This window comes from Phycodurus eques, chromosome 5, assembly GCF_024500275.1.
Source record: "Phycodurus eques isolate BA_2022a chromosome 5, UOR_Pequ_1.1, whole genome shotgun sequence".
NCBI classification, from domain to species: domain Eukaryota; kingdom Metazoa; phylum Chordata; class Actinopteri; order Syngnathiformes; family Syngnathidae; genus Phycodurus; species Phycodurus eques.
In genome coordinates, this window is record NC_084529.1 from 22,871,663 (window position 1) to 22,897,738 (window position 26,076).

The 26,076-nt window shown below is 40.4% G+C and overlaps 1 protein-coding gene across 7 annotated transcripts in view; it reads right to left on the reverse strand.

Moving 5' to 3' along the window:
- The window catches only part of scaper (S-phase cyclin A-associated protein in the ER), a 69,113-nt gene that overhangs the window by 7,515 nt on the left and 35,522 nt on the right, over positions 1 to 26,076 (reverse strand). For 6 of the 7 annotated variants that reach the window (XM_061678132.1, XM_061678130.1, XM_061678129.1 and 3 more), the window contains 6 exons: positions 24,491 to 24,606; positions 13,403 to 13,526; positions 11,409 to 11,638; positions 9,556 to 9,711; positions 7,370 to 7,595; positions 4,312 to 4,461 (listed from right to left, as the gene is read on the reverse strand). In XM_061678132.1, the coding sequence (XP_061534116.1) occupies positions 4,312 to 4,461; positions 7,370 to 7,595; positions 9,556 to 9,711; positions 11,409 to 11,638; positions 13,403 to 13,526; positions 24,491 to 24,606 (1,002 nt within the window). Of the gene's footprint in view, positions 1 to 4,311; positions 4,462 to 7,369; positions 7,596 to 8,361; positions 8,463 to 9,555; positions 9,712 to 11,408; positions 11,639 to 13,402; positions 13,527 to 24,490; positions 24,607 to 26,076 lie in introns of those variants that run through there. The other variant, XR_009768640.1, reaches the window with a different exon arrangement.

The window sequence follows — 26,076 nt, forward strand, 5'->3', positions numbered from 1 at the left end:
GACAGTGGTCAGAGCCACAGCACTTCAGTACATTGAAGGTAGAAAAGTCTGATAAAAGTCCGTGTTGCACACATGGCCTCAACACATTTCAATTCAGTGAAAAATTAAGGATTAATTATCAATGAAAGTGAAGCTTTAAGAAAAAAACAAAACCAAAAAAAAAACCAATGTGCTTGCTAAAAAAGTGTTTCCTTTAAGTCTGTGTTCATTCTTAGTCATGGTATTATTCCGCAAAGGTTGAATCAAGGCAACTGGCCTTTGTTTAATCTTATTTTCTAAAAATGTTCAAAAATGACTGACAATTATGCTACTGGGCTAACGGTATACACCAGAAGTTAGATGAAGTACAGCTCGACAGACACTTTACTTATTCTGTGAAATAAATTGTATCATAATTAAGCAGACACAATCAGACTCAAGCATCACTATTCACTTCACACTTAAAAGTACACAGGTATTTTCTTTTTAGATTTTAGGGTTGTTAATACATATTTACACTTGTGTGACAAGAATGTGAAAAAGGAAAATGTGTGAGAGGCATCCGTCTTGGGAAACTGACCACTAAGCGTGTCTTTGTGATTTGTTATTGTTAAGACTGAATGTTTTGTTTTCACAACTTAACCGCGCTTAACTAATTTTTACACTTGAATAACAGTTGCGAGAGTATAAGAATATGATGGTGACAGTTTTACGCAGTATTACATCCTATGGGAGCCCGCTCTGAATGGGAGACTAGACGTTCCTTTTTACAATTACGTCCGAGTATCTGCAGAGTGAAGTCTGACTTCATAAAAATCCATCAAGGCATCTGGCCAGCGTGAAAACCCCAACCCTGGAAAAACCTAATAGTCTTCGCTACTGTGTTCTTTCCTAAGGTCAGAGACCTGTCGTTTTTAAACAGTGTTGCTTTTTATGACGCTTCCATGACATAACTTCCTCACTGTCTACAACGACAACAAAGAGTGCGGTAAAGTTAATGTTCTGGAACGCAAACACACTTCTGGTTTAAAAAAACAACAACTAACAAACAAAAAAAAAGCAGTGTGGAAGTGAAAATTGGGTTAAACACTTACACTGCAAACTACAAATATTTTCCAAATAATATCTCTTAACAATGTCAAGCAAAATGTTTCTCAAGATACAGCGCTTGAATTGTGCCTATGTACTTGATGTTGATCCCTGTCAGTGTATGCGAATCCAATTAGCAGTTTGTGATGTCACAAAAAAAGGAAAAGACAATCTCTATCATTCATTAATGCGTCTAGACAGCCTCCTAACAACTTCACAGGAACAAGAGCTGTATATGTTATGTATACCATAATACTGATAAGACGACAGACCAGCACCACAAAAACAACAAACAAAGCCAAGTTGGTCAAATAACTGTTTACAACCGTTTATCCAGACATGCGTCAGCTCCTATGTAAACTACCTTTAGACATGCGAATTCCAGCAAGGCAGACATTGACATAGACACTCCAACTTGACTTTAGGGTAATTGTCAGCTGTCTGAAAAAAGCCCAGAGAGTCATGTGTTTACTCAATAAAACCAATAACTATCTCTGACGCTGTCATCCTATCCCAGATCTCCCTGCAGATAATCCCACCGTGGAATGATGCTGATGACAGTGTTTCAGACAAACGCAACCTCCGCTCTCCAAAGGTTCGCAGGGATAAAAATGTCCTCGGCTTCACTTAAGTCCGTTCACCCCTGAAGCAGAGTGTAAATCACAGATGGAGCGAACAATTGGGCACTTTCCAGTTAGTCACTGGAGAGAGTGTCTGTCTGCCTTTGACTGCCTCCGTTTACTCTACCAGGTGATGCAGAGTGTAACATTCCCTGCCGCTGGCTCCCATGGTCTGCACGAGCAGCACTTAGCCCGCGGGCAGCGAGGGCTTGCTTGTTTCGGCAGTAATGTGCCGCTGAAGGGAGCATTGCAACATCAGGTTAGCAGGAATTACAGGCCTAAAGATCATGCTCGGGCCTGGAGGCAGTGGAAACGCCCTCTAAAAGAACGGGAAGAAGAGGGGTGGCCCCACAGCTAAAGCTCGGCTTGGGAGATGTGTGTGGAATATTGGGTGCAGAGATTATCAATAGCTCTTCAGATTCTTGGTAGTATTATCACTTTTCGAAGCATATGCAAGGAGACAATCTCAGCAACATAAACATCTAATATAATCTCATTCATAAATCCTTTAATGTTACCTGACATTAACACTTTGTTTGCTTGCCAAGTCAACTTTTGTGCGTGTGTGGTCATTTTCCACGTACACTGAAAAAAAGTTTTCTTAAGATTTGCACACAAAACAAGCACGCTGGAATCAGGCGGGTTAACATGTCAACAGTTTCCAATGACATTCCGCCAGTTCAAAGATTCCACAACTCATCATAGTGGATGAGTCACAAATGAATCACAGTATTTGAGCACAAGGAGATTATGTGTGCATGTTTCTATAAAGGACAAGAGGAAGTACATTTTAATGTCAGCTATCAAATAAGTTTGTTTTTGTTCTGTAATACGTGCACAGACCCCCCCCCCTTACAGACAATGAAACATATGGCTACATGGCTCAGTGGCTCCCAAGACCAAGCCTACATATGTTGCTCCTGTAATGGCTTTTTGTCTGACAAAGTGAATTATTCATGCCCCTTGAGCAGGGGGGGATACATCAGGATGTATGCTTCAAAGTTCGGCTTTTTATGAGCAGCTTCATTTCTAGAGCGCACATATAAACAAAAGCTGGTGTGCCGACATTGAATCAGCAGCGACGGCGACCGCACGGGCCTCGGCTCGGGTTGCTTTTGTGCCGTGCCAGTGCTTACATTAGCTGGAGAAAAGCTCAAGCTGCTCTGAATATTCTCCTAGACGCCATCCATCTTGGTGCGGAACTTAATAGACGCGTTCCCACAACTGGATCACTGGCAAGGAACATCCCTGTTTGCTCGTTGTGTGGGAAATTGAGAACCAAACGACCTAGAGTCCAATGTGATATACCAAAACACTGCAACAAATTATTCATCCTCACAATCCTTTTACAGAGAGCACACAGATCGTGGATAAATGATTTTGCACCAAATTAGGAAGACAAATGTTTCAATTTTGGTGCCCACAGAGACAAATAATCTCTCACTGACTTTACTGAATCATTGGCCATCATTTGATGATTCAATATGAAATGCAAATTGGCTCTCGGATTTTGTACATTACATTCATTCAAAGGAATAGGCTCACAGGGTAGGCAGGCAGAGTGTTGTACAGTGGTGGGGGACCGCTTTAATTCAAAGTGAAAAATCTGGCTAAGTAGAATCGGTAATCAGCCTATAAATTGCTAAGAGGACATCAATGATGTGTCAGAGGTTAGAGGCTGTTATCTGGGAGAGTTAGATTTAACATAATCAGAGTGCAGCCAACTGTGGCTGATCAGGGGCCTGGTAGACGGGCCATGCATGACAGCCAATTCTGCTTGTGCACATCACTTCAGTAGTGTCCTGTAAGTGGATATAAGGCTGAGTTGTGCACGCTCTCTGGGGCACAATAGACTACTACGCAGAGACCACAGCCGGGGGGGGGGGGGGGGGGGGGGCAAAGAAATTAATCTTTAAACAGGTGCTTTTTGCAACAGGTTTCATGTATTTAGACTTAAAAAAGGGCCAGGGTTAGTTAGTGGAAAGAAAAATCATAACATAATATTAAAATAAAAACATTTAAATATATATTGTATAATGTTATAATCTAATAAAAAAATACATGAATGCAAATAAAAATATTTCTTAAATTACATACTGGATATATAAAAAATTGTCTGTAAACAGCAGCCAGTAAAATATTTTAAATAACCATTTGAAAGTCTATTAGCTACCACTTACAAAGCAGAAAATTACCTCAAGTAATTTTCTCCCTTTTCAATCTTGAATCAATTTAAAGTTATGGAGAAATGTTAATTATTTCATTGATTGTATTTGTCATTAATATTAACACCACCAACCACATTGCAGCTACTTGCATAATATGAGATCCATACACGAGCCAAATATGTAATACTGTACTAATATTGACACTGAACCTAAATGAGGTAAACATTAGAAACAGCTCTCAGTCAGATGCAGTGGAGTTGAGCAGCTCTGAAAACTAATATCCAAAATAATAAACTGACCCAATCAAAACTGAGCATAGAATTTGTACAGGCAGAAATTTTGGTAAAGCTCTTGTCTTGGATCTCACTGTTTGTGCAAGTGGTCATTATGTTGTGGCCAAGCAATGTACATATGTTTATAGTGGGAAATGCATATATTTTCTCCAGCTCGTTTACCTGGTTGTCCGGGTGATTGACAGTGAAGTATCCGACACAGATGATGACTTCGTGGAGCAGCTCATCAGCCGAATGCTGCGTACAGTACCAGAGTAGCGAGCTTACGATGTGGCGGAAAGCGAGCGACAGGCCCTCGGCTCCTAGAACAGTCTGAAAGATTGCATGAAGTGTTAGTGTGGTGGGGCACATGAATTGCCTGTGACTAAGATTACAAAGCTCTCAACATAATAACAATGCAAAGTAATAAAACATTTTATATATGTTCCTCGTGGGAACGTGTGGTAGAAAGAGACCAAAACGCAATAAAAAAAATTCCAAAACCAACAGAGAAATGAGATGAGAGGAGCAGTTTGCTGACACTATTTAGCAAACATGTCAGTGTGACGGAGCACCAAAAGATCATCACAACTCTACTCAAGAGTTTGAACATTGTAAAATCCATAAATCAGAATCATCTTTATTTGCCAAGTATGTCCAAAAAAAACACAAGGAATTTGTCTCCGGTAGTTGGTAGTCAGTTTATTATTTTGGATATTACTTTTCAGAGCTGCTCAACTCGAGTGCATCTGACTGAGTTGTTTCTAATGTTTACCTCATTTAGTTTCAGAGTCAATATTAGTACAATATTATATATTTGGCTCGTGTATCGATCTCATATTATGCAAGTAGCTACAATGGGGTTGGTGGTGTTAATATTAATGACAAATACAATCATTGAAATAATTAACATTTCCCAATGACTTTAAATTGATTCAAGATTGAAACAGAATAAACAGAATACCTTTGACGTTAAACATATTGTAAAGTTTCAAACATGAAGCACACAAATCACAGTAGGGAAGCTCCTTTAGTAGTGTAAACATCCCACAGCAATATAAATGAACGACACTGTTGTGTCATGGGATTAGACACAAGGTGATAAGAGGATATCAAAGAAATGTAACAAATTAATGCGAGGTAACATCTTAATTTTCATTCGTTATGAGAAGACTTTACACCGATTTGATCGGGCTGATCGGTATCGGCCGATATTTAGCATTTTATGCTGATTGTCTGATCGGCTTTAATGTCATAATTCGCCGATCCGATCCACAAAAGACATCAACTCCGTGTCGCGGCGTGCACAGTATATTTGAATCCAAAAGCTAGTTTATTTTTAGCCTTGTTGCGTGTCTTTTGACGTAGTACTGTAAATATCTGACGGCCAATGAAGTTATTGAAATTAAAAAAAAAAAAACGTCAGCGGTGTGGGACAGACAACACGTCGGAGACAGGCAACACGTAATGCCCGGATCAGACTACAAGACAAATTTGCTCTTTCACGATTGGACTGTCAGACTACTGCAATAAATCTTGTATTCCGATACCACGGCAGCCCGTTTTTTACGAACATTGGGCTTTATCTCGTCAACTCAAATGCGGCCGCATACACTCGTTACCGTGGCGACGACAACAAGAGTGGAGCGAACCGGCTCGACTGTATTATAAGGACAAAATGGGGGGGGGACGTGTTGGTGGTCACCGTTGCTCAGGACAGGAGAGGACGTTCATTTAAGGTATGTTCACGTACTTTTAATACGATACGGCTCGCAAGCAGGCAACAAAACGTTATATAGCCTAACAAGCTAGTGCTAGCGCTAACGGTTGTACGTAAACATGCCACGGTTCTGTCGAATCATGCTCTAAAGTTTTGGTGTGGGTGAAGTAATTTAATTAAAAATAAAGTAATGTAATTACCGTAAGTTAGCACCCATTATTTCTGTCATGTAATGTTGGTTTGACCTGACTGATTAGAATACACGATGTGACTAGAGCAGTGATTTCCAACCTTTATGGAGCCAAGGAACATATTTTACAATTGAAAAATCTCACAGTACACCAACAAACAAAAATATCACAAAAAGTGGATACATTAATTACTGTATTTACTTCCTGCCATCTAATAGAAGACCATTCATTTGGTTTGTCTGTCACTATGCCTCACTGGCATAAATAGAGGAACAAAGATACATTATTTATTGTAAATATAATTTTTTGAGCAATTAAGTACACAAGTATATACAGTAAATGAAGAGGTCATTTAAATAGACACATTCCTCCATCTTGTGATCGGATCGGTTATCGTTTTTTTAAACTCGCTGATCGGCCCCAAAAATCTTGATCGTGTAAAGCCTAGTTATGAGTTTAGAGTAGCAGTCCCCAACCAGCGGAACAGGTCGTTTGGAGATTTGGTACAACCAGACCGCACAGAAAGACTGAACAAAAACTATTTCATTGACCACATCAGAGTCTAAACTAACTTTTCAATCAATCAAACACTTTAGAGAGCTTCTTCTGAAAGGGGAAATGGCCAAATGATGAGACAGGAAGAGAGAAACAAGCGAGGGCTTCCACTAATTGCAACGTCTACATTAAGCGTAATGTTGAGGTGTATTTTTAAAATAAGTTTTTATTTGTTTCTATGCTGGTCTGTCAAAATATTGCTTTACATGAAACCATGCCTGGCACAAAAACGGCTGGGGAACATTGAGTTAAAGGACACAGCAGCAGAGTAGATTAGCGGTAGATGTTCAAATAAATAACAGCCTTCTCTGCACAGTGATGCTGTGCCTTCTCCTCCTGGGGCTGTGTAATATACGGCCCAGTTTACAGTGCTAATCATTTGTGCTCGTCTGAACTGCTGACCCACCGGGATCTAATCAATTCTGACAACAGACCTCAGGTCAGAGGTCATTTGTGTTTATGTCCATGGGTCGCTTTTGTCCTGAGGAGAGAAACTCCACATCTAACAGACATTAACACAGGAGCCGGCGTCAATCGGATCAGGTTTACGGATTTAATTGATCAAGGAAGAATAAATATTTGTGGATGTCTTTATTTCTGTGGTTAAGCATTGAGATTGTTTTTCATGATTATTTGGTTAGCTGGGGGCACGATGCTTTACTTATCCTCCAGAATATTACAGAATGCAAGTACAATAGAAGAAAATGAGAAAACATCTTTCCTTTTCGATACAAAGGATGTGCTGAACCAATACAACATCATTGTGGATACCTACCTGGAAGGCAGAGAGGTCAAGCAGAGCAAAACTGTTGAGGAAGCGGATGCCTTGCAAAGCCACCTGGATGACCCCTAGGCTGTAGGGTTCCTGGCTTTGAGAGGAAGACTCTGGCGAGAAGCTGTGAAGCAGGATGGAGTAGAGCGTATGCACCACTCCCACTAGGTCTGTGGACTGCAGCAGCGCCGTCAACCCGGTTGGGTCCTGACGTTTGTTGTCAAATATACTGGATCCAGTAAGGAGGGGAAAAAAAAAAAAAAATGGTCAAAAATACACAAAGACAATTGAGTATAAAACTGGATCTCGTGGATCATTCCAGCCACAGGTCACTAGAGTACAAAATAAATACACATATGGCTGCGACTTCAAAATAGCAGCGCATACTGAGCCTACTGACTAGGTGATAAGTTTTGGCCTGAAAAAGATGGCACCCTTCTAAGTCAGAAGAACTGTCTGAACTGAATACATAACAACAAACTAAGGGATGTACCAACATGAATCACTGGCTCTGTAAAATGCAAAGCCCAAAAATGAGTGTGTGTTAGTCAAAGATATGGTCTTATTTTAAGTTAGAGTTCTTGTCAATGGGGACAAGACTAACTTCATAAAGCTTTGAGAATTTCATCTGGAACGACTGAAGTGAATTAAATTACAGTGTAATATTATTTACACAGACACATCTGCGAGGCATTACTTTCTTTTTTAATAAAACAAAATAAATACAAATTAGGTTGCCTCTAGTGACCACCTCCAGTTAGTACAGCGAGAGTGAGGGTCTACACCAGCAGTCATGATTTGCAGTCATGCACAGCGGAGGGTGTGTGACCTCTGGAAGGAACCCACAGTGCGTGCTGATACTTGATGTTAGCCAACAGGCCCTGTGTGAAGTATGCTGCTACGCTAGAACACAGCCTCCTAATGCCATTATAATCCCCAGACACAGCAACTGGCATGGACTAAATATTCTACATGGCCACTGAACATTCTCTTACATGATGCACAGACAAGGTACAACCAGGCCTGTAGGCTGCTGTAATGTTGAACGAAGTTCATGGGCTAAGCAGGGACTTTTTCCCCCCCAAACCTTGGAATGCTGGAGGGAAAAAAAGCTGCAGTTAAAAATACAGTACAGTGGACCCCTGCTTTGTGGGACAAAGAGACAGGGCACGACCACCAATAGTGTAAATCTGTGGATAATTGAGGCCCATTGTAAGTGCACACACACAAAAATAAATAAATAAAAACTTAAACCCAAGGAATCTTGAACAAGTGGGGATATATCGTCAAGCATTTTCATGGTTGGGTTCTCAAAAGGACAACAAAACAAACAAACATAAGGAAAAAAATGGAGAAAAAAAATGGAAATAAGAATTTGAAAAAATATTAGCGAAGAGATGAATCCGCGGCTGCTGAACTGCAAGTATGTAGGAGTCCAATTTATATCTTCAATTGAGTTAAAAGCTGCACTCCAAAAAAAACTATTTCGCTCAACTGGGTTAAACCATGCTGCTCGGTACAGGCCTGCTATTCACTCAGTCATGTCTAGATAAAAGAACACAAACAATAGTTCCTATCTGTGGAAAAAAAAAAGGATTGATCTTCTTTTAATCTTCTTACACCTGCTAAGGGACTGGTGACGTAAACATTCTGTTCCTTGGCACTGAGGTGAGGCAGTCATGGAAAAAATCTTAAGCTAATAATGCTATTTGATATCAATATTTAGCATAACAAAATGCATTAAGTGCATTCCTAATAATGTGTGAGATCAAAGCGTATCTCAGCTACTGTGAGCAATGTTGCTTTCAAGTGAAGAACTTTGGCGCTGATGTCCATCGGTGTGACTGTATGCTTAGCTTCTGTCAGCAGCACCACTGAACCTCTCTTTAGGGGAGGTCACCGTAGCACATGTGGGTGGGCTCCCCCCAAGCTGTAAGCTAAGGTTTATGGTGAGTGACAGAGAGCTGGGTCAAGTAGATGCCTATCTCTATCGGCAGTAAAGACAGCTTAGCTAGCTGGCTGGAGGAAATGACCCGCCGGCTGATTGCAGAGGAACCAACTGTCTTTGTTTGAGTAGCCATGAGAGTTGTCTTTACTGATCCTTGTGACATTCAAGAAGCGACAGACACTCACTCTTGGTCATTAGAATTGAAATGTAATGCATTTACGAGCGATAGGGACATGCTTACCGTCCAGTTACGACAAAGCACAGCTTACACATGCTGTGCAAAAAAGCTGAGGCTTGCTGGAGAAAAGCAGACATCTTGGGGTGCTCATCCACAGGGCTTTGGATGGATAGGTAGCACCCATACAGCTTGTCAATCAAACCCATGTTGACCACATAGCTGCAAGAAACACAAGAAGAGAAAGAATCGCGGGTTGAGTATTACTCCTAAATGTTCACTAAATGCCCCATGGATGACTTCATTTTCTACAAAACAAATCCCTAACCTCATTTTGGAAAAAAAAATGCTTCTTGCTGTGCATACTTCCACATCTCTGCAACAGAAAGATGACACCACACCCATACCCTCCACTCACTGCTATTACTGTGATATCTACAATTTGTCTTTGCAAATGGCAGGTCTCATGATCATGTTTCCATGTGGTCTCTCAATCACAAATCACTCCTAATGGTGTCATTAGACGGCTGTTTTAGCCCATGTGGCAGCCAGGATTTGGGTCCCTGTATACTAACCTGGGGCCGTCTTCCTGCAGCTCCAGTATACCCAAGTATTTGCGCTGAGCTCGAGCACTGTTGCTCATTTTCAGTCTTTGATTCTTTGCGCAATTGTAACTAGAGCTCTTTATTCCATTCATCAATTAACCCAACCAGTAAAGTGCTAACAGGTTTTTGGGACAATTCTATTCCAATACTGAGGTAACAGTTTGGGGTATTACATGGTTGGATAAGTTTATTGTGAAGAACCTGCTTGTGTAATAGCCTGCTGAGCCAATACGTTTGCCCATGTAGCATCTCTCCATCTCTATAGTCAGTCACTATTGGGGGCCCCTTAAAACAGGTGACGATGCCCATGTTCCATTGCAGGCCATGTGACACTTGAACCCGTTCCAACTGTTTTGACTTCTTCCTCTTTCACAGACTGACTTTGGCTGAAAGGATCCATCCTCACATTGACTGCTTTGTTCAGCGTCCGCACTGTTTGACAAGCTGCTTGGTGGTCGCACTTGCCGCCGCATCATATGAGCCCGAACTGAAAACATTTATGGCAATGACGTAGGTCTAAAAGCACTGAAAAGAAAACTGAGAATGTGGTAATAAGCATAAAGGAAATTGTGAGCTGCTTTCCGTGTGATATATGGTACGGTATAATGAGTGTGTCAAAGCGAAAGCTAAAAATGTTTTGATCTTTTGTCCTTTCTCACTTGCTAATACATTACAGAAGGCAGTTGAGGTAAATCCTCTCTCTGCTCATACTTGGGATTAACTGAGACGACGCCATTTTTCTCAAGCCCTCCCCTGTCTCCAGGGTTACGACTAGGTCAGTGGATGAGAGTGGTGGTTCCTTGCAGCTGCTCCAACCAGATGAATCATGGCTTGTGGGAGGAACGGTGGAAAGGACACACTCTTCCAATGACTTCTTCATGGGGCCAGGCCTGCTTTTCCTCATAGCCTGCATTTCTCCTTCACAAGCTACCTCCTACAGTCCAGACCAGCATGGAGAGCTCCAACACCAGGTTCAAGGGGACCTTTCAAAGCCCTGCAAGCGCGCTCTGTTTACGCTACTTTGTGCCCCCCCTTCTAGAAAGTGATCCTACTTGAAATGTGTTGCTTAGTATGTGCATAGAGTACAAATTGGAAATATGCCAGAATGCACGCTCAATCTCACACTATTCCCATTCTGACAAAACACCATTTGGTCCATATTTCCAAGAGGGCTGACATTTTGTCAGCAGAGGTTGACCAACTCCCAAAGCCCCAAAAATCCATGTAGGTCTAAAAGTACTGAAAGGAAAACTGAGAATGTGGTAATAAGCAGAAAGATAAATAAAAATAGATAAAGAAGAATAATGGAAATACCTGATTAGGTCTTGTGTGCGAGTATTGAAGGACTCTGTGGCACAGCTCTTGACCTTGGCGTCTGGCGAAGAAATCAACGTGTTTTCCCCTTTTCCTGACTCGGAAGTAAGCGGCGACAGGCACCCCAAGATGGTAGCAGTGGTCTGCAATAGGCCCGTGGTAAAACCCTCAAACACTTGCTTGTTAACAATGCGGCCAAAGATGGACTTGTCCTCATCTGGGACATAAAGCTGCGAAACAAAAACAAAAATCACACTGAGGCTAACGTAAAAATGCAGTAATTGCTAAATCTGCGCGTGCGTGGCGCACACACACACGCACAGACACAATGAGAGAGATTTAAAATACTTTCAAAAAAATTACAGCCATATACTGTAAGCTTTTCCCACCATTACATGTTTAGATAATGGTCTAGAAATTTAGGTTTACACAGCAATGTGTAAAGGTAAAACCACTCGCTGGCTCTAATAGCTGGGTTGAATGGTGCCAGTGTAGGTAAACCCCGACCGATGCCGACATTCTCCAAAAATCAAATTAAAGAGGGGATTTGCTCATAACATAGCAAGCTAAACCCAGTGGCGCACTCAGTCGCTAACCACTTGCATACCACGTGTAGACGTACATAGACGTACAGACGAAACAACGAAAGTGTTAAACAATATCAAGCGCAAATAATGTGTTACTACAGTAATAATTTGGCAGGTCAAGGGAAAAGACAGATTGTCTGCTGCAGCACTACTAGACATGTCAGTCAGCAGAGCAGCTGCTGGGATATGTTTTATATAAACCAAACCAAAGACGCCAACCTCTCTGTGTGCCCTAAGGAAACATGACTGCTTTGGATTGGAACTCAGAACAGAAGAAAGAAACCCCAATAGAGTTTATGCATGTATCACAACCTAGTGCCTGCAACTTGTCCCCTCTGTGTTGTGAGTACGGCTCATCTAGCCAGCACCAATAGATGTTCGCCGAGAGATTAGGTTGACTTGTTACAGGGTGATGAAAGAAAAAGACCGGACATGTTGCAAAGCTGCCTGACTGACTGTGCATGCAAATTCTTTGTGAAGAAGCTCTACCGTGTGTGTGTGTTTTCAATACTGAAAGGCTCCTCTGAACAAAGAAAACATGGTACTGAAGCTTTAATACAACATGCAATGTCTACTACATATTAAGCATATAATGCCTCCCAATTCTGAGGTTGAGGGCTCAAATCTGGGCTCCGGCCTACCCGTGTGGTGTTTTCATGTTCTCCCCGTGCCTGTGAGAGCTTCCTCCGGGTAACTTGGTTTCCTCACACATTCCAAAAACATGCATGGTCGGTTAATTGAAGACTCTACTGTAAATTGCCCTTAGGTGTCAATGTGAATGGTTGTCTATATGTGCCCTCCGATTGGCTGGCAACCAGTTCAGGGTATACCCCGCCTCTCGTCCAAAGTCAGCTAGGATAGGCTCCAGCACACAAACGGACTGCACTTATATAGCGCTTTATTGACACTATCACAGTGCCCAAAGCGCTTTACAAAGCCTCACATTCACCCATACATTCATACATAAATGGGCGACTGCTAACATGCAAGGTGCTGCCAGGCTCAATGGGGGCAAATTAGGGTTCAGTGTCTTGCCCAAGGACACTTCGACAGTAGGAGCTGGGATTCAAACCAGCTACCCCTCGGTCACTGGACGAACAGATGGATGGACGGGCTCAATATCTTGTAAACATATTTCCACTGTAAAAATGTGTAAAGATTATTTAAAAAAAATTACAAAATAATGGATATTGGTACTCTACTATAAGCTGTGTTTCCTAACTTTTATTGAGCCAAGGCACCCGTTTTACATTGGAAAAGTCTCATGACACACCACCAAACAAGAATGTCCCAAAAAGTATGAATACTGAACAAACTGTCATCTCGTATCAATTTACTTACAGAGTGACTTCATTCAGTGTGAAATCTGGGCCTGTTTAATTGAAGAAAGCTGATATAAAGATTTACCGTTAGCTGGTGCAGCAGCAAGTCCATGAGGAGTGCGATCTTGTTGCTGAATAGCACATAGGAGCAGTTGAGGGGACAGCAGGAGCACGTAGAGTAGTAGGTATTCACAGCAACACAAAGGGACCTAACAGAAAGGTGAGTGCAAGTATGAATATATTATCACAGAGTGAGGATACATAAAATAAAGTGGTTAATTCGTTCCATAAGGGTACTGACTCAAATCACGGTGGTCTCTTCTCATTGAAATGAACAGCAATGCCAATAACCAATTTCAAACCACCCCCTCCCCAAAAAAATTTACATTTATTATTATTATTTTTTTACATTTTTAATGAAGACAATTAGCACTGTATTGTAAAATATAAATATAAGAGTAAAAGAGAATGTAAAGAAAAAAAACAGGTTTAATGAAGCACATTTTATTTCACAATACTGAACAATAAAATAGTGGTTAAAAATCACAGAGAAAAAGTGAATACAATTCTGTAAGATTACATGGACATACATATACACAATATAAATGACTATACAAAACTGTATACAAAACCCAATTCCAATGAAGTTGCCATGTTGTGAAAAACAAAAACAGTATATAATGGGTTTAAAATCATTTTCAACCTGTATTCAGTTGAATACAGTACAAAGACAAGATATTTAATGTTCAAACTGGTAAATTTTGTTTTGTTTTGCAAATATTCACTCATTTTGAATTTGATGCCTGCAACATGCTGCAACAACTGGCTGGCACTGTGTTTGTACCATTTTAATCAATGACACTAATAAATTTCTATTAGTATATTAAATTAGTGATTGAACATAATTTTGGGGTGTTGTTATGTTCAGGTGGAACGGTATTAAATTAGTGATTGAACATAATTTTGGGGTGTTGTTATGTTCAGGTGGAACGGTGGACGACTGGTTAGCACATCTGCCTCACAGCTCTGTGGATGTGGGTTAAAATCCGGCCTCGCCTGTGTGGAGTTTGCATGTTCTCCCTGTGCCTGCGAGGGTTTTCTCAGGGTACTCCGGTTTCCTCCCACATCTCAAAAGCCCTGCACCATGTTAGTACCATTTTAATTGATGACATCCTAATAAATTAGTGATTTTCAGCATATTAAATTTGCAATTGAACATAACTTTGAGGCGCTCTTGTGTTTAAGTGACAGTGCAACGGTATATGATAGCCACAAAAGGTTTAATAGCAACTTGAACAAAGCAGTGTTTGGAAACTCAAGCAAGATGTGTTTTTATTTTTAATTCCTGAAAAGTTGTCATTTTGGAGGTGGGGGAATCCTGCCCGACAGCGTCGACTAAATACTGCTACTTTACAGTACACAAGATTCCTTTGTCCACACCGGCTCGGCAGTAAATTTGGTCTCCAGTTCTGCTTCTGTTATCACATCACGATATGGGGACATACATTTTGGCGATGAAAAAGGGGCGTCCAAAAGACAATTAGTTATTTCAAGACAGCTAGATATTATTGAAAAAGACTGCATGTTTCATTTTGAGTTTCATTTTCTTGTGCAAAAATACATAAAGAGAACTAGACGACATCTAGACGCTATAGGTGCTTTACTGCTCCATTTTTTTGGGTAGGGTCTAAAGTGCACTGTGTAAGTCTATGATGTTGCACTCCCTCGTGTAGCCCCGAGCACTGGCAAGACTATTTGCCCTCATCATGACACTAAACACATTCTTCTATATTTGTGCTTCCTTAAAGGTGAGGTTTGTCTAAATCAGTCAAAGGCATATCTCAGTGGCAACGTGAGAACGTAAGTCGATTTAAGGGATTCAACCTGTATCAGCTACTTATAAGGGGACTTTCCACCTGACACATCCTCAAGGCAGCAGAGCACAATCTCAGTCCCATTTTGGCTGAGATTGAGCATCATTTCTACCGAACACAGAAAGCTGTTCTTTTCAGCAGTTCCTTATGGCACCAGGCAGCGAGCAATAAGCCAGTCAGCTTGCTTCTGTATTATGTCTAAAACAAACTACAAAGACTGATGCCTCAGATAACTGACCAGTCCTTCTGTAGTGACAACTGCATCCTCCCCCCCCCCCCCCCCCCCCCCGACCCCCACCCACCCATTTGATCAGTTATTATCTTCTGACAACTGCATATTGCCAACATGGCTTGTCCTATCTGTACACTGGGAAAAAGGAATCTGCCTCTCTTGTGCCTAAAAAGCAGGCCATTGTATTTTCAATTGTTAAACTTTTTGATATCTACCAAAGCCTTCACATCTGCTGCTAGTTTTCAGTCAAGCCACATTGCATAAATATATTAGGTTGAGGGAGCCTGAAGTCTGGGAGTAACATCCTTAGAATTCTCAAGCAGCAGGCTGACATGCTTCCATAACATGTTAACACATTATTCTAAACTAAGATACAGTACAGTGGCAATCATTAAGTCTGATGACAAAGTGCACTGTGGTACAGGAGGTAAAGAAATAAATAAAAATGAAACAAGGCTGTAAGCAGCTATCTGCCAAGATGATACTTCTCTCATTCGAATATGGTAAGATGATCATCATCTGATGAAAAAATATAATGTCAGTTTGAATGAAATCATAATTACATGCTGCAGACAGCTTAAAAAAACTAGTAGCTGGCATGCCAAGGACAGGACTTGACGCCACCATGATTGTATCCAAGATCATGCTCTTGTTGAGTTTAGCCTCATACTACAAACCCCTACTCCAATTAATTTGGGATGTTATGAAAAACGTAAATTAAAAATTTTTTTTTTTTTGCAAATCCTTTACAACCTACATTCAATTGAATACATTACAAAGACAAGATATTAAACGCTCAAACTGAATTTTTTTTAATTTCCAAATATTCACTCATTTTGAATTTGATGCCTGCAACATGTTAAAAAAAAAAAAAAAAAAAAAAAGCTGGGACGGGGGATGTTTACCATTGTGTTACATCACCTTTCCTTATAACAACACTCAACGTTTGTGAACTTAGGACACTACAGAGCTTGTTGAAGCTCTGAAGGTGGAATTCTTTCCCATTCTTGTTTGATCTACAACTTGAGTTGCTCAACAGTCCGGGGACTCCGTTGTCATACTTTGCACTTCATATTTTCACATTTTCAATGTGAGACAGTTCTGGACTGCTGGCAGGCCAGTCTAGTACTCGCACTCTTTTACACATGTGGACAAAATTGTTGGTTTCTCTCTGTTAATGAAAGAAAAACCCACAGTGTTTGCAGAAATAACATGAATCAGACAAAAGTAATAAATAAACATTTTATGAAAATTAACCAATGAAGATCAGACATTGCATTTTGAATTGTGGTTCAACATAATTATTTAAAAAAACAAACATGAAACAGGCAAGGACAAAAATTATGGTACCCTTAATATTTTGTTGCACAACCTTTTGAGGCAATCACTGCAATCAAATTATTTTTATAACTTTCAATCAGACTTCTGCACCTCTCAGCAGGTATTTTGGCCCACTCTTCACGAGCAAACTGCTCCAGTTGCCTCAGGTTTGAAGAGTATTTTCTCCAGATGGCCTGTTTCAGCTCCTTCCACAGATGTTCAATACGATTTAGATCAGTGCTCATAGACGGCCAACTTCAGAATAGTCCAATGTTTTGCTCTTAGCCACTCTTGGCTATTTTTAGCTGTGTGTTTTGAGTCATTATCCTGTTGCAAGACCCATGACCTGTGACTGAGACCAACCTTTCTGACAGTGGGCAGCACATTTCTCCCTAGAACACCTTGATAGTCTTGATATTTCATTGTACCCTGGACAGATTCAAGAAATCCTGTGCCAGATGTAACAAAGCAGCCCCAGAACATAACGAGCCTCCGCCATTTTTTACAGTACGGACAGTGTTCTTTTGTTGGTGTTAAAAGAGTTTTAACTTGTGTTTGTAGATGTAGCGACGAACTGTGTTAACTGAAATTGGTTTTCTGAAGTGTTCCTGAGCCCATGTGGAATATCCTTCACACAATGATACCGGTTTTTAATACAATGCTGAAGGTCACTGGCATTATATGTTAATTTTGCTTACGCACAGAAATTTATCCAGATTCTATGAATCCTTTTGATGATATTATGGACCGTAGATGATGAAATCCCTAAATTCCTTGCAACTGTACATGACAAAGGTTCTTAAACTTTTTGCTCATGCGGTTCACAACGTGGTGAACCTCACTCCATCCTTGCTTGTGAACATCTGAGCCTTTCAGTCATGTTCCTTTTATACCTAATCATGACACTCACCAGTATCCCAATTAAGTTGTTCCCCTGTAGGAAGTTCCAAACAGGTGTTTTTTGAGCATTCCTCAACTTTCCCAGTCTTTTGTTGCCCCTGCATCAGCTTTTTGGGAATGTGTTAAAGGTATAAAACTCAAGATGAGATATTTGCATAAAACAAAAACGTTCATCAGTTTGAACGTAAAAATATCTATATAAATATCTTCCCTTTGTAGTGTATTCAATTGAACATAAGTTGAAAAGGATTTGCAAATCATTGCATTATGTTTTTATTTAGGGTTTACACAATGTCCCAATTTGATTGGAATTGGGGTTCGTACATAGCAGGAACACAGGAGCAGTCTTGCGATAAAACAATTGCCTTCTGCCAAAGACCCATCAACACAGCAACAAGTTCATTGCGGTCCATTGTAGCACTGGTGTAACAATTGTACTGTAGGCCTAGTGTGCGCACGCGCTTCCCTCTAAAGGTCATAGTATTAATTCTATTAAGTACACCTAACAAGTGGCGGAACCAGCATTACATTTATGTACACCTTAAGCTAATGCAGGTTTGTGTTTTTTTATTCATTTAGGATTTAATTTTGTTAAATGTAGTCTATTTTCTCTGTCTAGACTTTACCGATATCAAATCTGTTCTGCATATACCAATCTAGGCCTTTGGCATAACAATCCACTCACACAGCTGCTAATGTAATGAGCATGCAATTGCTTTGTAACATAGCTAATCGGACTTATCTTTGGTCATCTACGAACAAATGGGGAGTGTATTAAAGACATTTTTGTGTAATGCCCTTACACCAGCTTGTACAATGACACATTGCAGCGATCTGTCTTTGGTTTCCTCCCACCTAACTGAGCTTGATGAGGCAGACACCTGATAGGCCACCCTGTGTCTCAATAGCCTTCGTGATGGCTACAGTCAGAGATTTTGCGAGACAATTTGGTAAAGTGCCACACCACCTTGTCTCATGTTACTCAAACATTGTCGTAAGGGTGTCGGTTGATCAGTGGAGACAACATTCCTTCAGTTGCACCACTATGCTGGTTCTCATTGTCCTTTGCATGATCCCCAACATGACCACAGCAAACATGTTCATCCGTTGAGTCCAGATAATTATTGCATTTGAGCTATAAAGGTACCATCCTGATAAAACTAAGAGTCTTCAGAGGGAATAATCAAAATGTGACAATCTGCACACTGACACCAAGCTAACCTCACAAAACAGCTATTAACATTTTACCTGTGAAGCTTTGTTTTAAATCCTTAATAGAAATGTGGACGAGGTGCAGGGATGGTACACATCTGATCAACTTTAAGTCCAGTCTGGAGCTGCCTGGGTGGCCTGTGGGCTTTTGTGCGTCAGGATCAAGCAGTGGGGATGTGTAGTTAACTACAATTTCTGTTAGACTATCGCTTCATTGAGTGCATACAGAAAGGTGGGCAAGACTAGAAAAAATACCAGTTAAAACTGATTTAATATTGAATATCAATTAAACTAGACATGAATGAAACATAACTTACCACGTCATTTAGGATTGTGTTAATGTCTTCCCACATCAAAATAGATCTCTCAGTGCAGTTTTTACAGACAGCAAGCATGCAAAAGGCTCTTTTTGTCACTGCCTTGATTTATCTACCCTGGGATCTGTGCTCCTCAAGTCTCACATTTCTCACTCTCTGTACGCTTCCTATGTGAGCAGTCAAGCTTGGCTGAAGTAAACCGGCAGAAATCTGACCAATTTCCAGATCAGGTTGAGTCACCGCCTCTTTAACAGGGTAAATTTGTGTTCAGGGGAAGAAAAAGAATCCTAAGCCAAAATAGAAAAGGTGAGGAGGAAATCCAGTTCCTTGTGCTGTCAAACAATCCGTTCATTCACTGCTATCTAAATGACATTTAATTTGATTCTGCTGCTGATCACTCTGATACCCTGAGTGCTTCCAGGACATCGACTCTGGTTGTTGCTCCACACTGGCCAGGTAGACGGGGGGAATCTGATGAGCCGTAACACGGCGTCATGAACACACAAACAAATGGTGGAAAACATCCTGAAATAAAGCCACACATAGGTCTAATTTCACAGGATACACCACGCCATATGAGACACGAGGTGCAAATACAAATTGGGTTAACACACGTCCATGCACTCCTAAACCCTTCCATGGAGATCACCTGATCAAGTTACCATGATAACATTATCTGTCTATTCAAGTCTAGGTAATATAATTAAGTATTAGGGACACTTACTGCACACCGTTTATGCTTATTCCAAATAGTTTGTTTTCCTTCTTCTTAGTCTATTTTTATATTTAATTTTTATTATTACCATCTATGTTTCATGTTGCACCATTGGACCAAGAGAAATTACTAGTACTATGTATAAACCCAAATTCCAATGAAGTTGGGACGTTGTGTAAAATGTAAATATAAAAACAGAGTGCAATGATTTGCAAATCCTTTTCAACATAACTCCTTGCGGTCGCCCCCATATCATATCTGTTGCTCCCGCGTCCATCTGTTGACAGCATTCGATTTCGTCGTAGTTTACTAGACGGCAGATTTATTTCTTGTACTTTTACTTCACAGAGCACACCTCCAAAGTAAAAAAAATAAAATCTACATATAAAAAAAAATTCAACCGGAAGCAATCCGGCACATCAAAAACTAATGTGTGGAACACAATAATAAGCCCTTAGTTCCGTAGGGGAATTACGTCAACCCACAGTATTTTCATTCCAATATGGTGTAGTGTCTAATATTACAAATGTACAGGACGGTAAATTTTCGCACGTTTTCAGCATTCATCTTCAAACATCCATCCATCCATTATCTGAGCCGCTTCTCCTCACAAGGGTCGCAGGAGTGCTGGAGCCTATCCCAGCTATCATCAGGCAGGAGGCGGGGTACACCCTGAACTGGTTGCCAGCCAATCGCAGGGCACATACAAACAAACAACCATTTGCACTTACAGTCACACCTACGGGCAATTTAGAGTATCCAATTAAGGCATGTTTTTGGGATGTGGGAGGAAACCGGAGTGCCCGGAGAAAACCCACGCAGGCACGGGGAGAACATGCGGGGGGTGGGGGCGATTGAACCCCTGTCCTCAGAACTGTGAGGCAGACGCTCTAACCAGTCGTCCACCGTGCCGCCATCTTCAAACATGTAAAATGCATTTAGAAACAAATCTCTGAACTAAAGTTCTTTAAGGTAACAAACATTTTATAAACCACTCTGTATGCACTACACACGGTTACACCAGAACATAAGTGGAAGTTTGAAGAGGAATTAGCTCATTAATGTAATGGTTACATTACAGGATGGAATTAACCCCTCTTAGGAGAGATATGACCGCAGTTGCCTCCCTTTTTTGGTTGTAAAATTCCGCCGCTCATCTGGCATGAGGAGACGATCAATATGGTAGCATCACTTGTAAACAGCGTCGCAAAACACTCTGGGGTGAGCATCTACAGGGTGGTCCATTAGTAAGTGTGGCCAACCAGATGACAGATAGTGACAAGTAGACAGCCTGACTACTTCTCTTTACCAGTTAGCAATAATACTGACAAGCTTAATATTGTAACGCTGACATTGCAATACAACATAATTAAACCATTCCCCCTTACAAGTATTTTTATTATACGTTAAAAAGATACTCATAAGGCAGGAGCCTTGTGATATTGCCACAGAACAGTGTACTGTTGCTACATTGTCCTTATTGTGGCCAAAGGGGGATGATACTTTAATATTAAGATTTAGCTAAGGTAAAGATAAACCAAGTTTGAATATAGACAGTGAAGCCGGAAAAGAGACCAATCAAGCAAAATTTTTCGAAACAATTAGAATGGCTGTCAATTATTCGCATATTATCGCGATTCAAGGCAGATGGCGGGGGGCCACTGTACACCAGTAGTTAGTAAAGAGAGATTCAAAACATGGCTAATTTAATTATTAATTAAACACAGAAATCTGTTGCTTAGTATTCCCTCCGATTAGGATGATTCATGGGAGCCCGTCACCACCCCTGCCCAAAGAAAGAAATACAAATAAATAAATAAAAGAAAAAATCAATAGACAAGTGATGCCCTTTAAAAGCCTTCTAAATAAAATATTTTTTTCTTTTACTGAATCCATTAGCAGGGATTCAGAGACCATTAAATGCTAATGCATGGAAGCGCAAGGCCATTCTGCTCCATTACAGAGTTCCGCGAGCAAGTCCGGCTGCTTCTCAAACATCATCTACGGGAAGGCCTGGCAAACACCAGACCCACAATTCAAAAATACCCTGCACTCTAATTGGCAGATGGGACACGTTGCCTTGGTAAAGAATGAAGACAAATTGATTGGCAAAATGAAACTGCTTTCAGATTTCTACGAGCACATTGTTACTCATTGATACATTTTAAGTATATTTATTGAGACGCGACCATAAACCTGTGATTTAGTGAAAAATTAAAGCAACAGGCAAAAACGAACAGGAAAAAAGTAGTGATGTCAGTTAAAGGATACAAGCCACAAAGTCAAACTGTAACTGTGTCATTTCTGTGCATAATAAAACCAGTTAAATTTTACTGCTCTTTGTTAAAGACAAAAGATTAAACCACAAATAAAAAAAATAAAACAAACAGTTGAGCTGATGTCATTAATATTTCAACCATAGCTTCACACACAGTGTTTTTGAGCATAGTTAAAGGATTTAACTTTCAGGCTACATGTAATATACAGGGTGATTGAAAAGTAACTCCCTATTTTAAAATAATTTATTCATATGTTGTAATATTTTTCAATTTTTTTGTGTGCAAGTTCCATGAGTAAAGGAGCAAGTCTATTCTACCAAACCAACGACTTTGGAAGAACTTGAAGGGCAAATATGAGAAGTTATGCCTTCCATCCCACAAGAGTTCCTTGTGAAATCAGTTAAAGTGGTTCCCAGGCGGCTTGAGAAACTGGTGGCTAATGCTGCCGCCCATATCAAATTTTAAATAAAACTCCATGCAATACACTTTCTTCTCATGCACATTCTTCTCGTGCTCAAGAATTATAGCTCAGAAACAAATTACAAGTACTTACAACCCCAATTCCAATGAAGTTGGGACGTTGTGTTAAACATAAATAAAAACAGAATACAATGATTTGCTAATCATGTTCAACCTATATATAATTGAATACACTACAAAGACAAGATATTTAATGTTCAAACTGATAAACTTTATTGTTTTTAGCAAATAATCATTAATTTAGAATTTTATGGCTGCAACACGTTCCAAAAAAGCTGGGACAGTGTCATGTTTACCACTGTGTTACATCACCTTTTCTTTTAACAACATTCAATAAACATTTGGGAACTGAGGACATTAACTGTTTTAACTTTGTAGGTTGAATTCCTTCGCATTCTTGCTTGATGTAAAACTTCAGCTGTTCAACAGTCCGTCGTCTCCGTTGTGTATTTTACGCTTCATAATGCGCCATACATTTTCTATGGGAGAGAGGTCTGGACTGCACGCAGGCCAGTCTAGTACCCGCACTCTTTTACTACGAAGCCACGCTGTTGTAACACATGCAGAATTTGGTTTGGCATTGTCTTGCTGAAATAAGCAGGGGCATTCATGAAAAAGACGTTGCTTGGATGGCAGCATATGTTTCTCCAAAACCTGTATGTACCTTTCAGCATTAATGGTGCCTTCACATCACATCACAGATGCTGGCTTTTGAACTTTGCGTCCATAACAGTCCGGATGGTTGTTTTCCTCTTTGGCCCGGAGGACACGACGTCCACAAGTTCCAAAAATAATTTGAAATGTGGACTCGTCAGACCACAGAACACTTTTCCACATTGCATCAGTCCATCTTAGATGAGCTCGGGCCCAGAGAAGCCGGCGGCGTTTCTGGGTGTTGTTGATAAATGGCTTTTGCTTTGCATAGTAGAGTTTCAAGTTGCACTTACGGATGTAGCGCCGAACAGTATTTACTGACATTGGTTTTCTGAAGTGTTCCTGAGCCCACGTGGTGATATCCTTTGCACATTGATGTCGGTTTATGATGCAGTGCCGCCTGAGGGATCGAAGGTCACAGGCATTCAATGTTGCTGTTCAGCCTTGCCACTGACATGCAGTGATTTCTCCAGATTCTCTGAACCTTTTGATGATATTATGGACCGTAGATGATGAAATCCCTAAATTCATTCCAATTGTACGTTGAGGAACATTGTCCTTAAACTGTTCGACTATTTTCTCACGCACTTATTCACAAAGAGGTGAACCTCGCCCCATCTTTGCTTGTGAATGACTGAGCAATTCAGGGAAGCTATTTTTATACCCAATCATGGCACCCACCTGTTCCCAATTAGCTTGTTCACCTGTGGGATGCGCCAAACAGGTGTTTGATGAGCATTCCTCAACTTTCTCAGTCTTTTTTGCCACCTGTCCCAGCTTTTTTGGAACATGTTGCAGCCATAACATTCTAAGTTAATGATTATTTGCTAAAAACAATCACATTTATCAGTTTGAACATTCAATATTTTGTCTTTGTAGTGTATTCAATTAAATATAGGTTGAACATGATTTGCAAATCATTGTATTCTGTTTTATTTATGTTTAACACAACGTCCCAACTTCATTGGAATTGGGGTTGTAAAAATAGGCAGTTACTTTTCAAATCACCGGTACATGATATGGAGATCGGTCGGTTTTTGCCCCATTTCTTCTGACAATTAAAATCAACTACTAGTGACTTGTCAGTGGAAATGAAGTGGTGCATATACACGAATAAATCATGTTCAAATGAAAGTTAACTGCACATTCAAAAGTAGATTACCCAAGTACAATTTAAATCTGGTACTAACTTGTAAGGAATACGGGGAAGGGCAGTAGGTGAGGAAGCAGCAGTGACGACCTGCAGGATTAGCTCCAGAGCTGATAGGCCGCCGCCCACTTGGAAGGCTACTTGGTCTGCGGTGTTCTATAGAAGAAGAGAGAGAGAGAGAGACAGAGAGAAAGACAAAGACAAGAGAAAAACAAAAAGGTACATTTAGGACAGTAAGCCTCAAGGCTGGACAGTTGTGATTACATGGTTCTACAAGGGAGGGAACCCGTCCTTCTTCTACAGTTGCTAGGGATTGAAATAGAAAACAAAGTGATCCCTAAGTATCACTGTTTAATCTCAAACGTGGACAGTCTGTCCCACCTGTAATTGTCAATTTTCAGCCGAAGGCAAATGGCTACGATGGCGACATGCTTCGTTAGCATTAAGGTGGTCTCAACCAATGAACGGAGTCAAAGAGACATTGAGAAAATGGCTGTTTCTGCAAAGAACTTGCTCTCCGACATATACAAGGTGATAGATGGCAATGACGGACCTTCATTGTGAAGACATACAAAAACTAAATAACTTTTGAAGTAACAAGCAATTTAAGCAATAGAAGAAAAAATAAGTCAACATACAATAAGCCTCTCAGCAACATATCATACTGTGAAGTACACAGAGGATGACGGGAACATCCAATGTTTTTTTTATTATTATTGACTCAAATGTCTAAAAGATAAATATGCCCTGGAAATGTGCTGTGTAGTTTTTGTCAACTCTTAATGCCAAACATTACCTTTCCACTTTGCGTTCAGTGGAAGTATAGCACAATCTCTGCAAAAGCAAAAGAAAAATAATTCCAGCCAGTTGTCTCCATAACCTTAGACCGTAGATTAGCACAAATATTTTAATTGTTCCTGACATAAATGTGATAATCAATTAGTTCATTATTGTTAATAATACTGTTGATTATTGTTGAAGGGTGACTAGAAGTTGGTTGGCTATACCAAGGTCATAAAACCATCATCCATACTTGGGTCTGGGTTAATAGGGAGTAAAGAAGCTGTAGGGGTTTGCTACTTGGGGGGTTTGCATGACTTCAGCGGGCTGTGTTACTCTTAAGGTCACCCCTCCTCCTAATGAGGTTACAGCCAGCCACTTCACAGTTCTTTTGTTTGCAAGATGGCAAGTTGCCAACAAGCCTGAACTCATTGAGAGTGAAGCGCTTTGCTAAATTACAGGTAAGCTCTATCTGTCACTCATGCCAACTGAGGAGGCAAATGCTCCTTGATTACGGTGTTGCACACAAACCGAAGACGCGATGAACCTTTCAGGGTTTGAAAGAAAAAAAAAAAAAAAAAAAAACTTGACAAATACACTTCGCCTTCAACATAATGACAAATGTTCTAAAGACAGTTTAAGCTGTGTACATTTTGAAATAACAGAGGACTTGCGACCACGTTGCATCCCTAATCAATTGGGTTTCAGCCACTGAATGTAGCCCTTTTCTTAACGATCCCATCACACACCTAAAAGCTACACGACAAAATACAGTGGGGCAAAAAAGTATTTAGTCAGCCACCAATTGTGCAAATTCTCCCACTTAAAAAGATGAGAAGCCTGTAA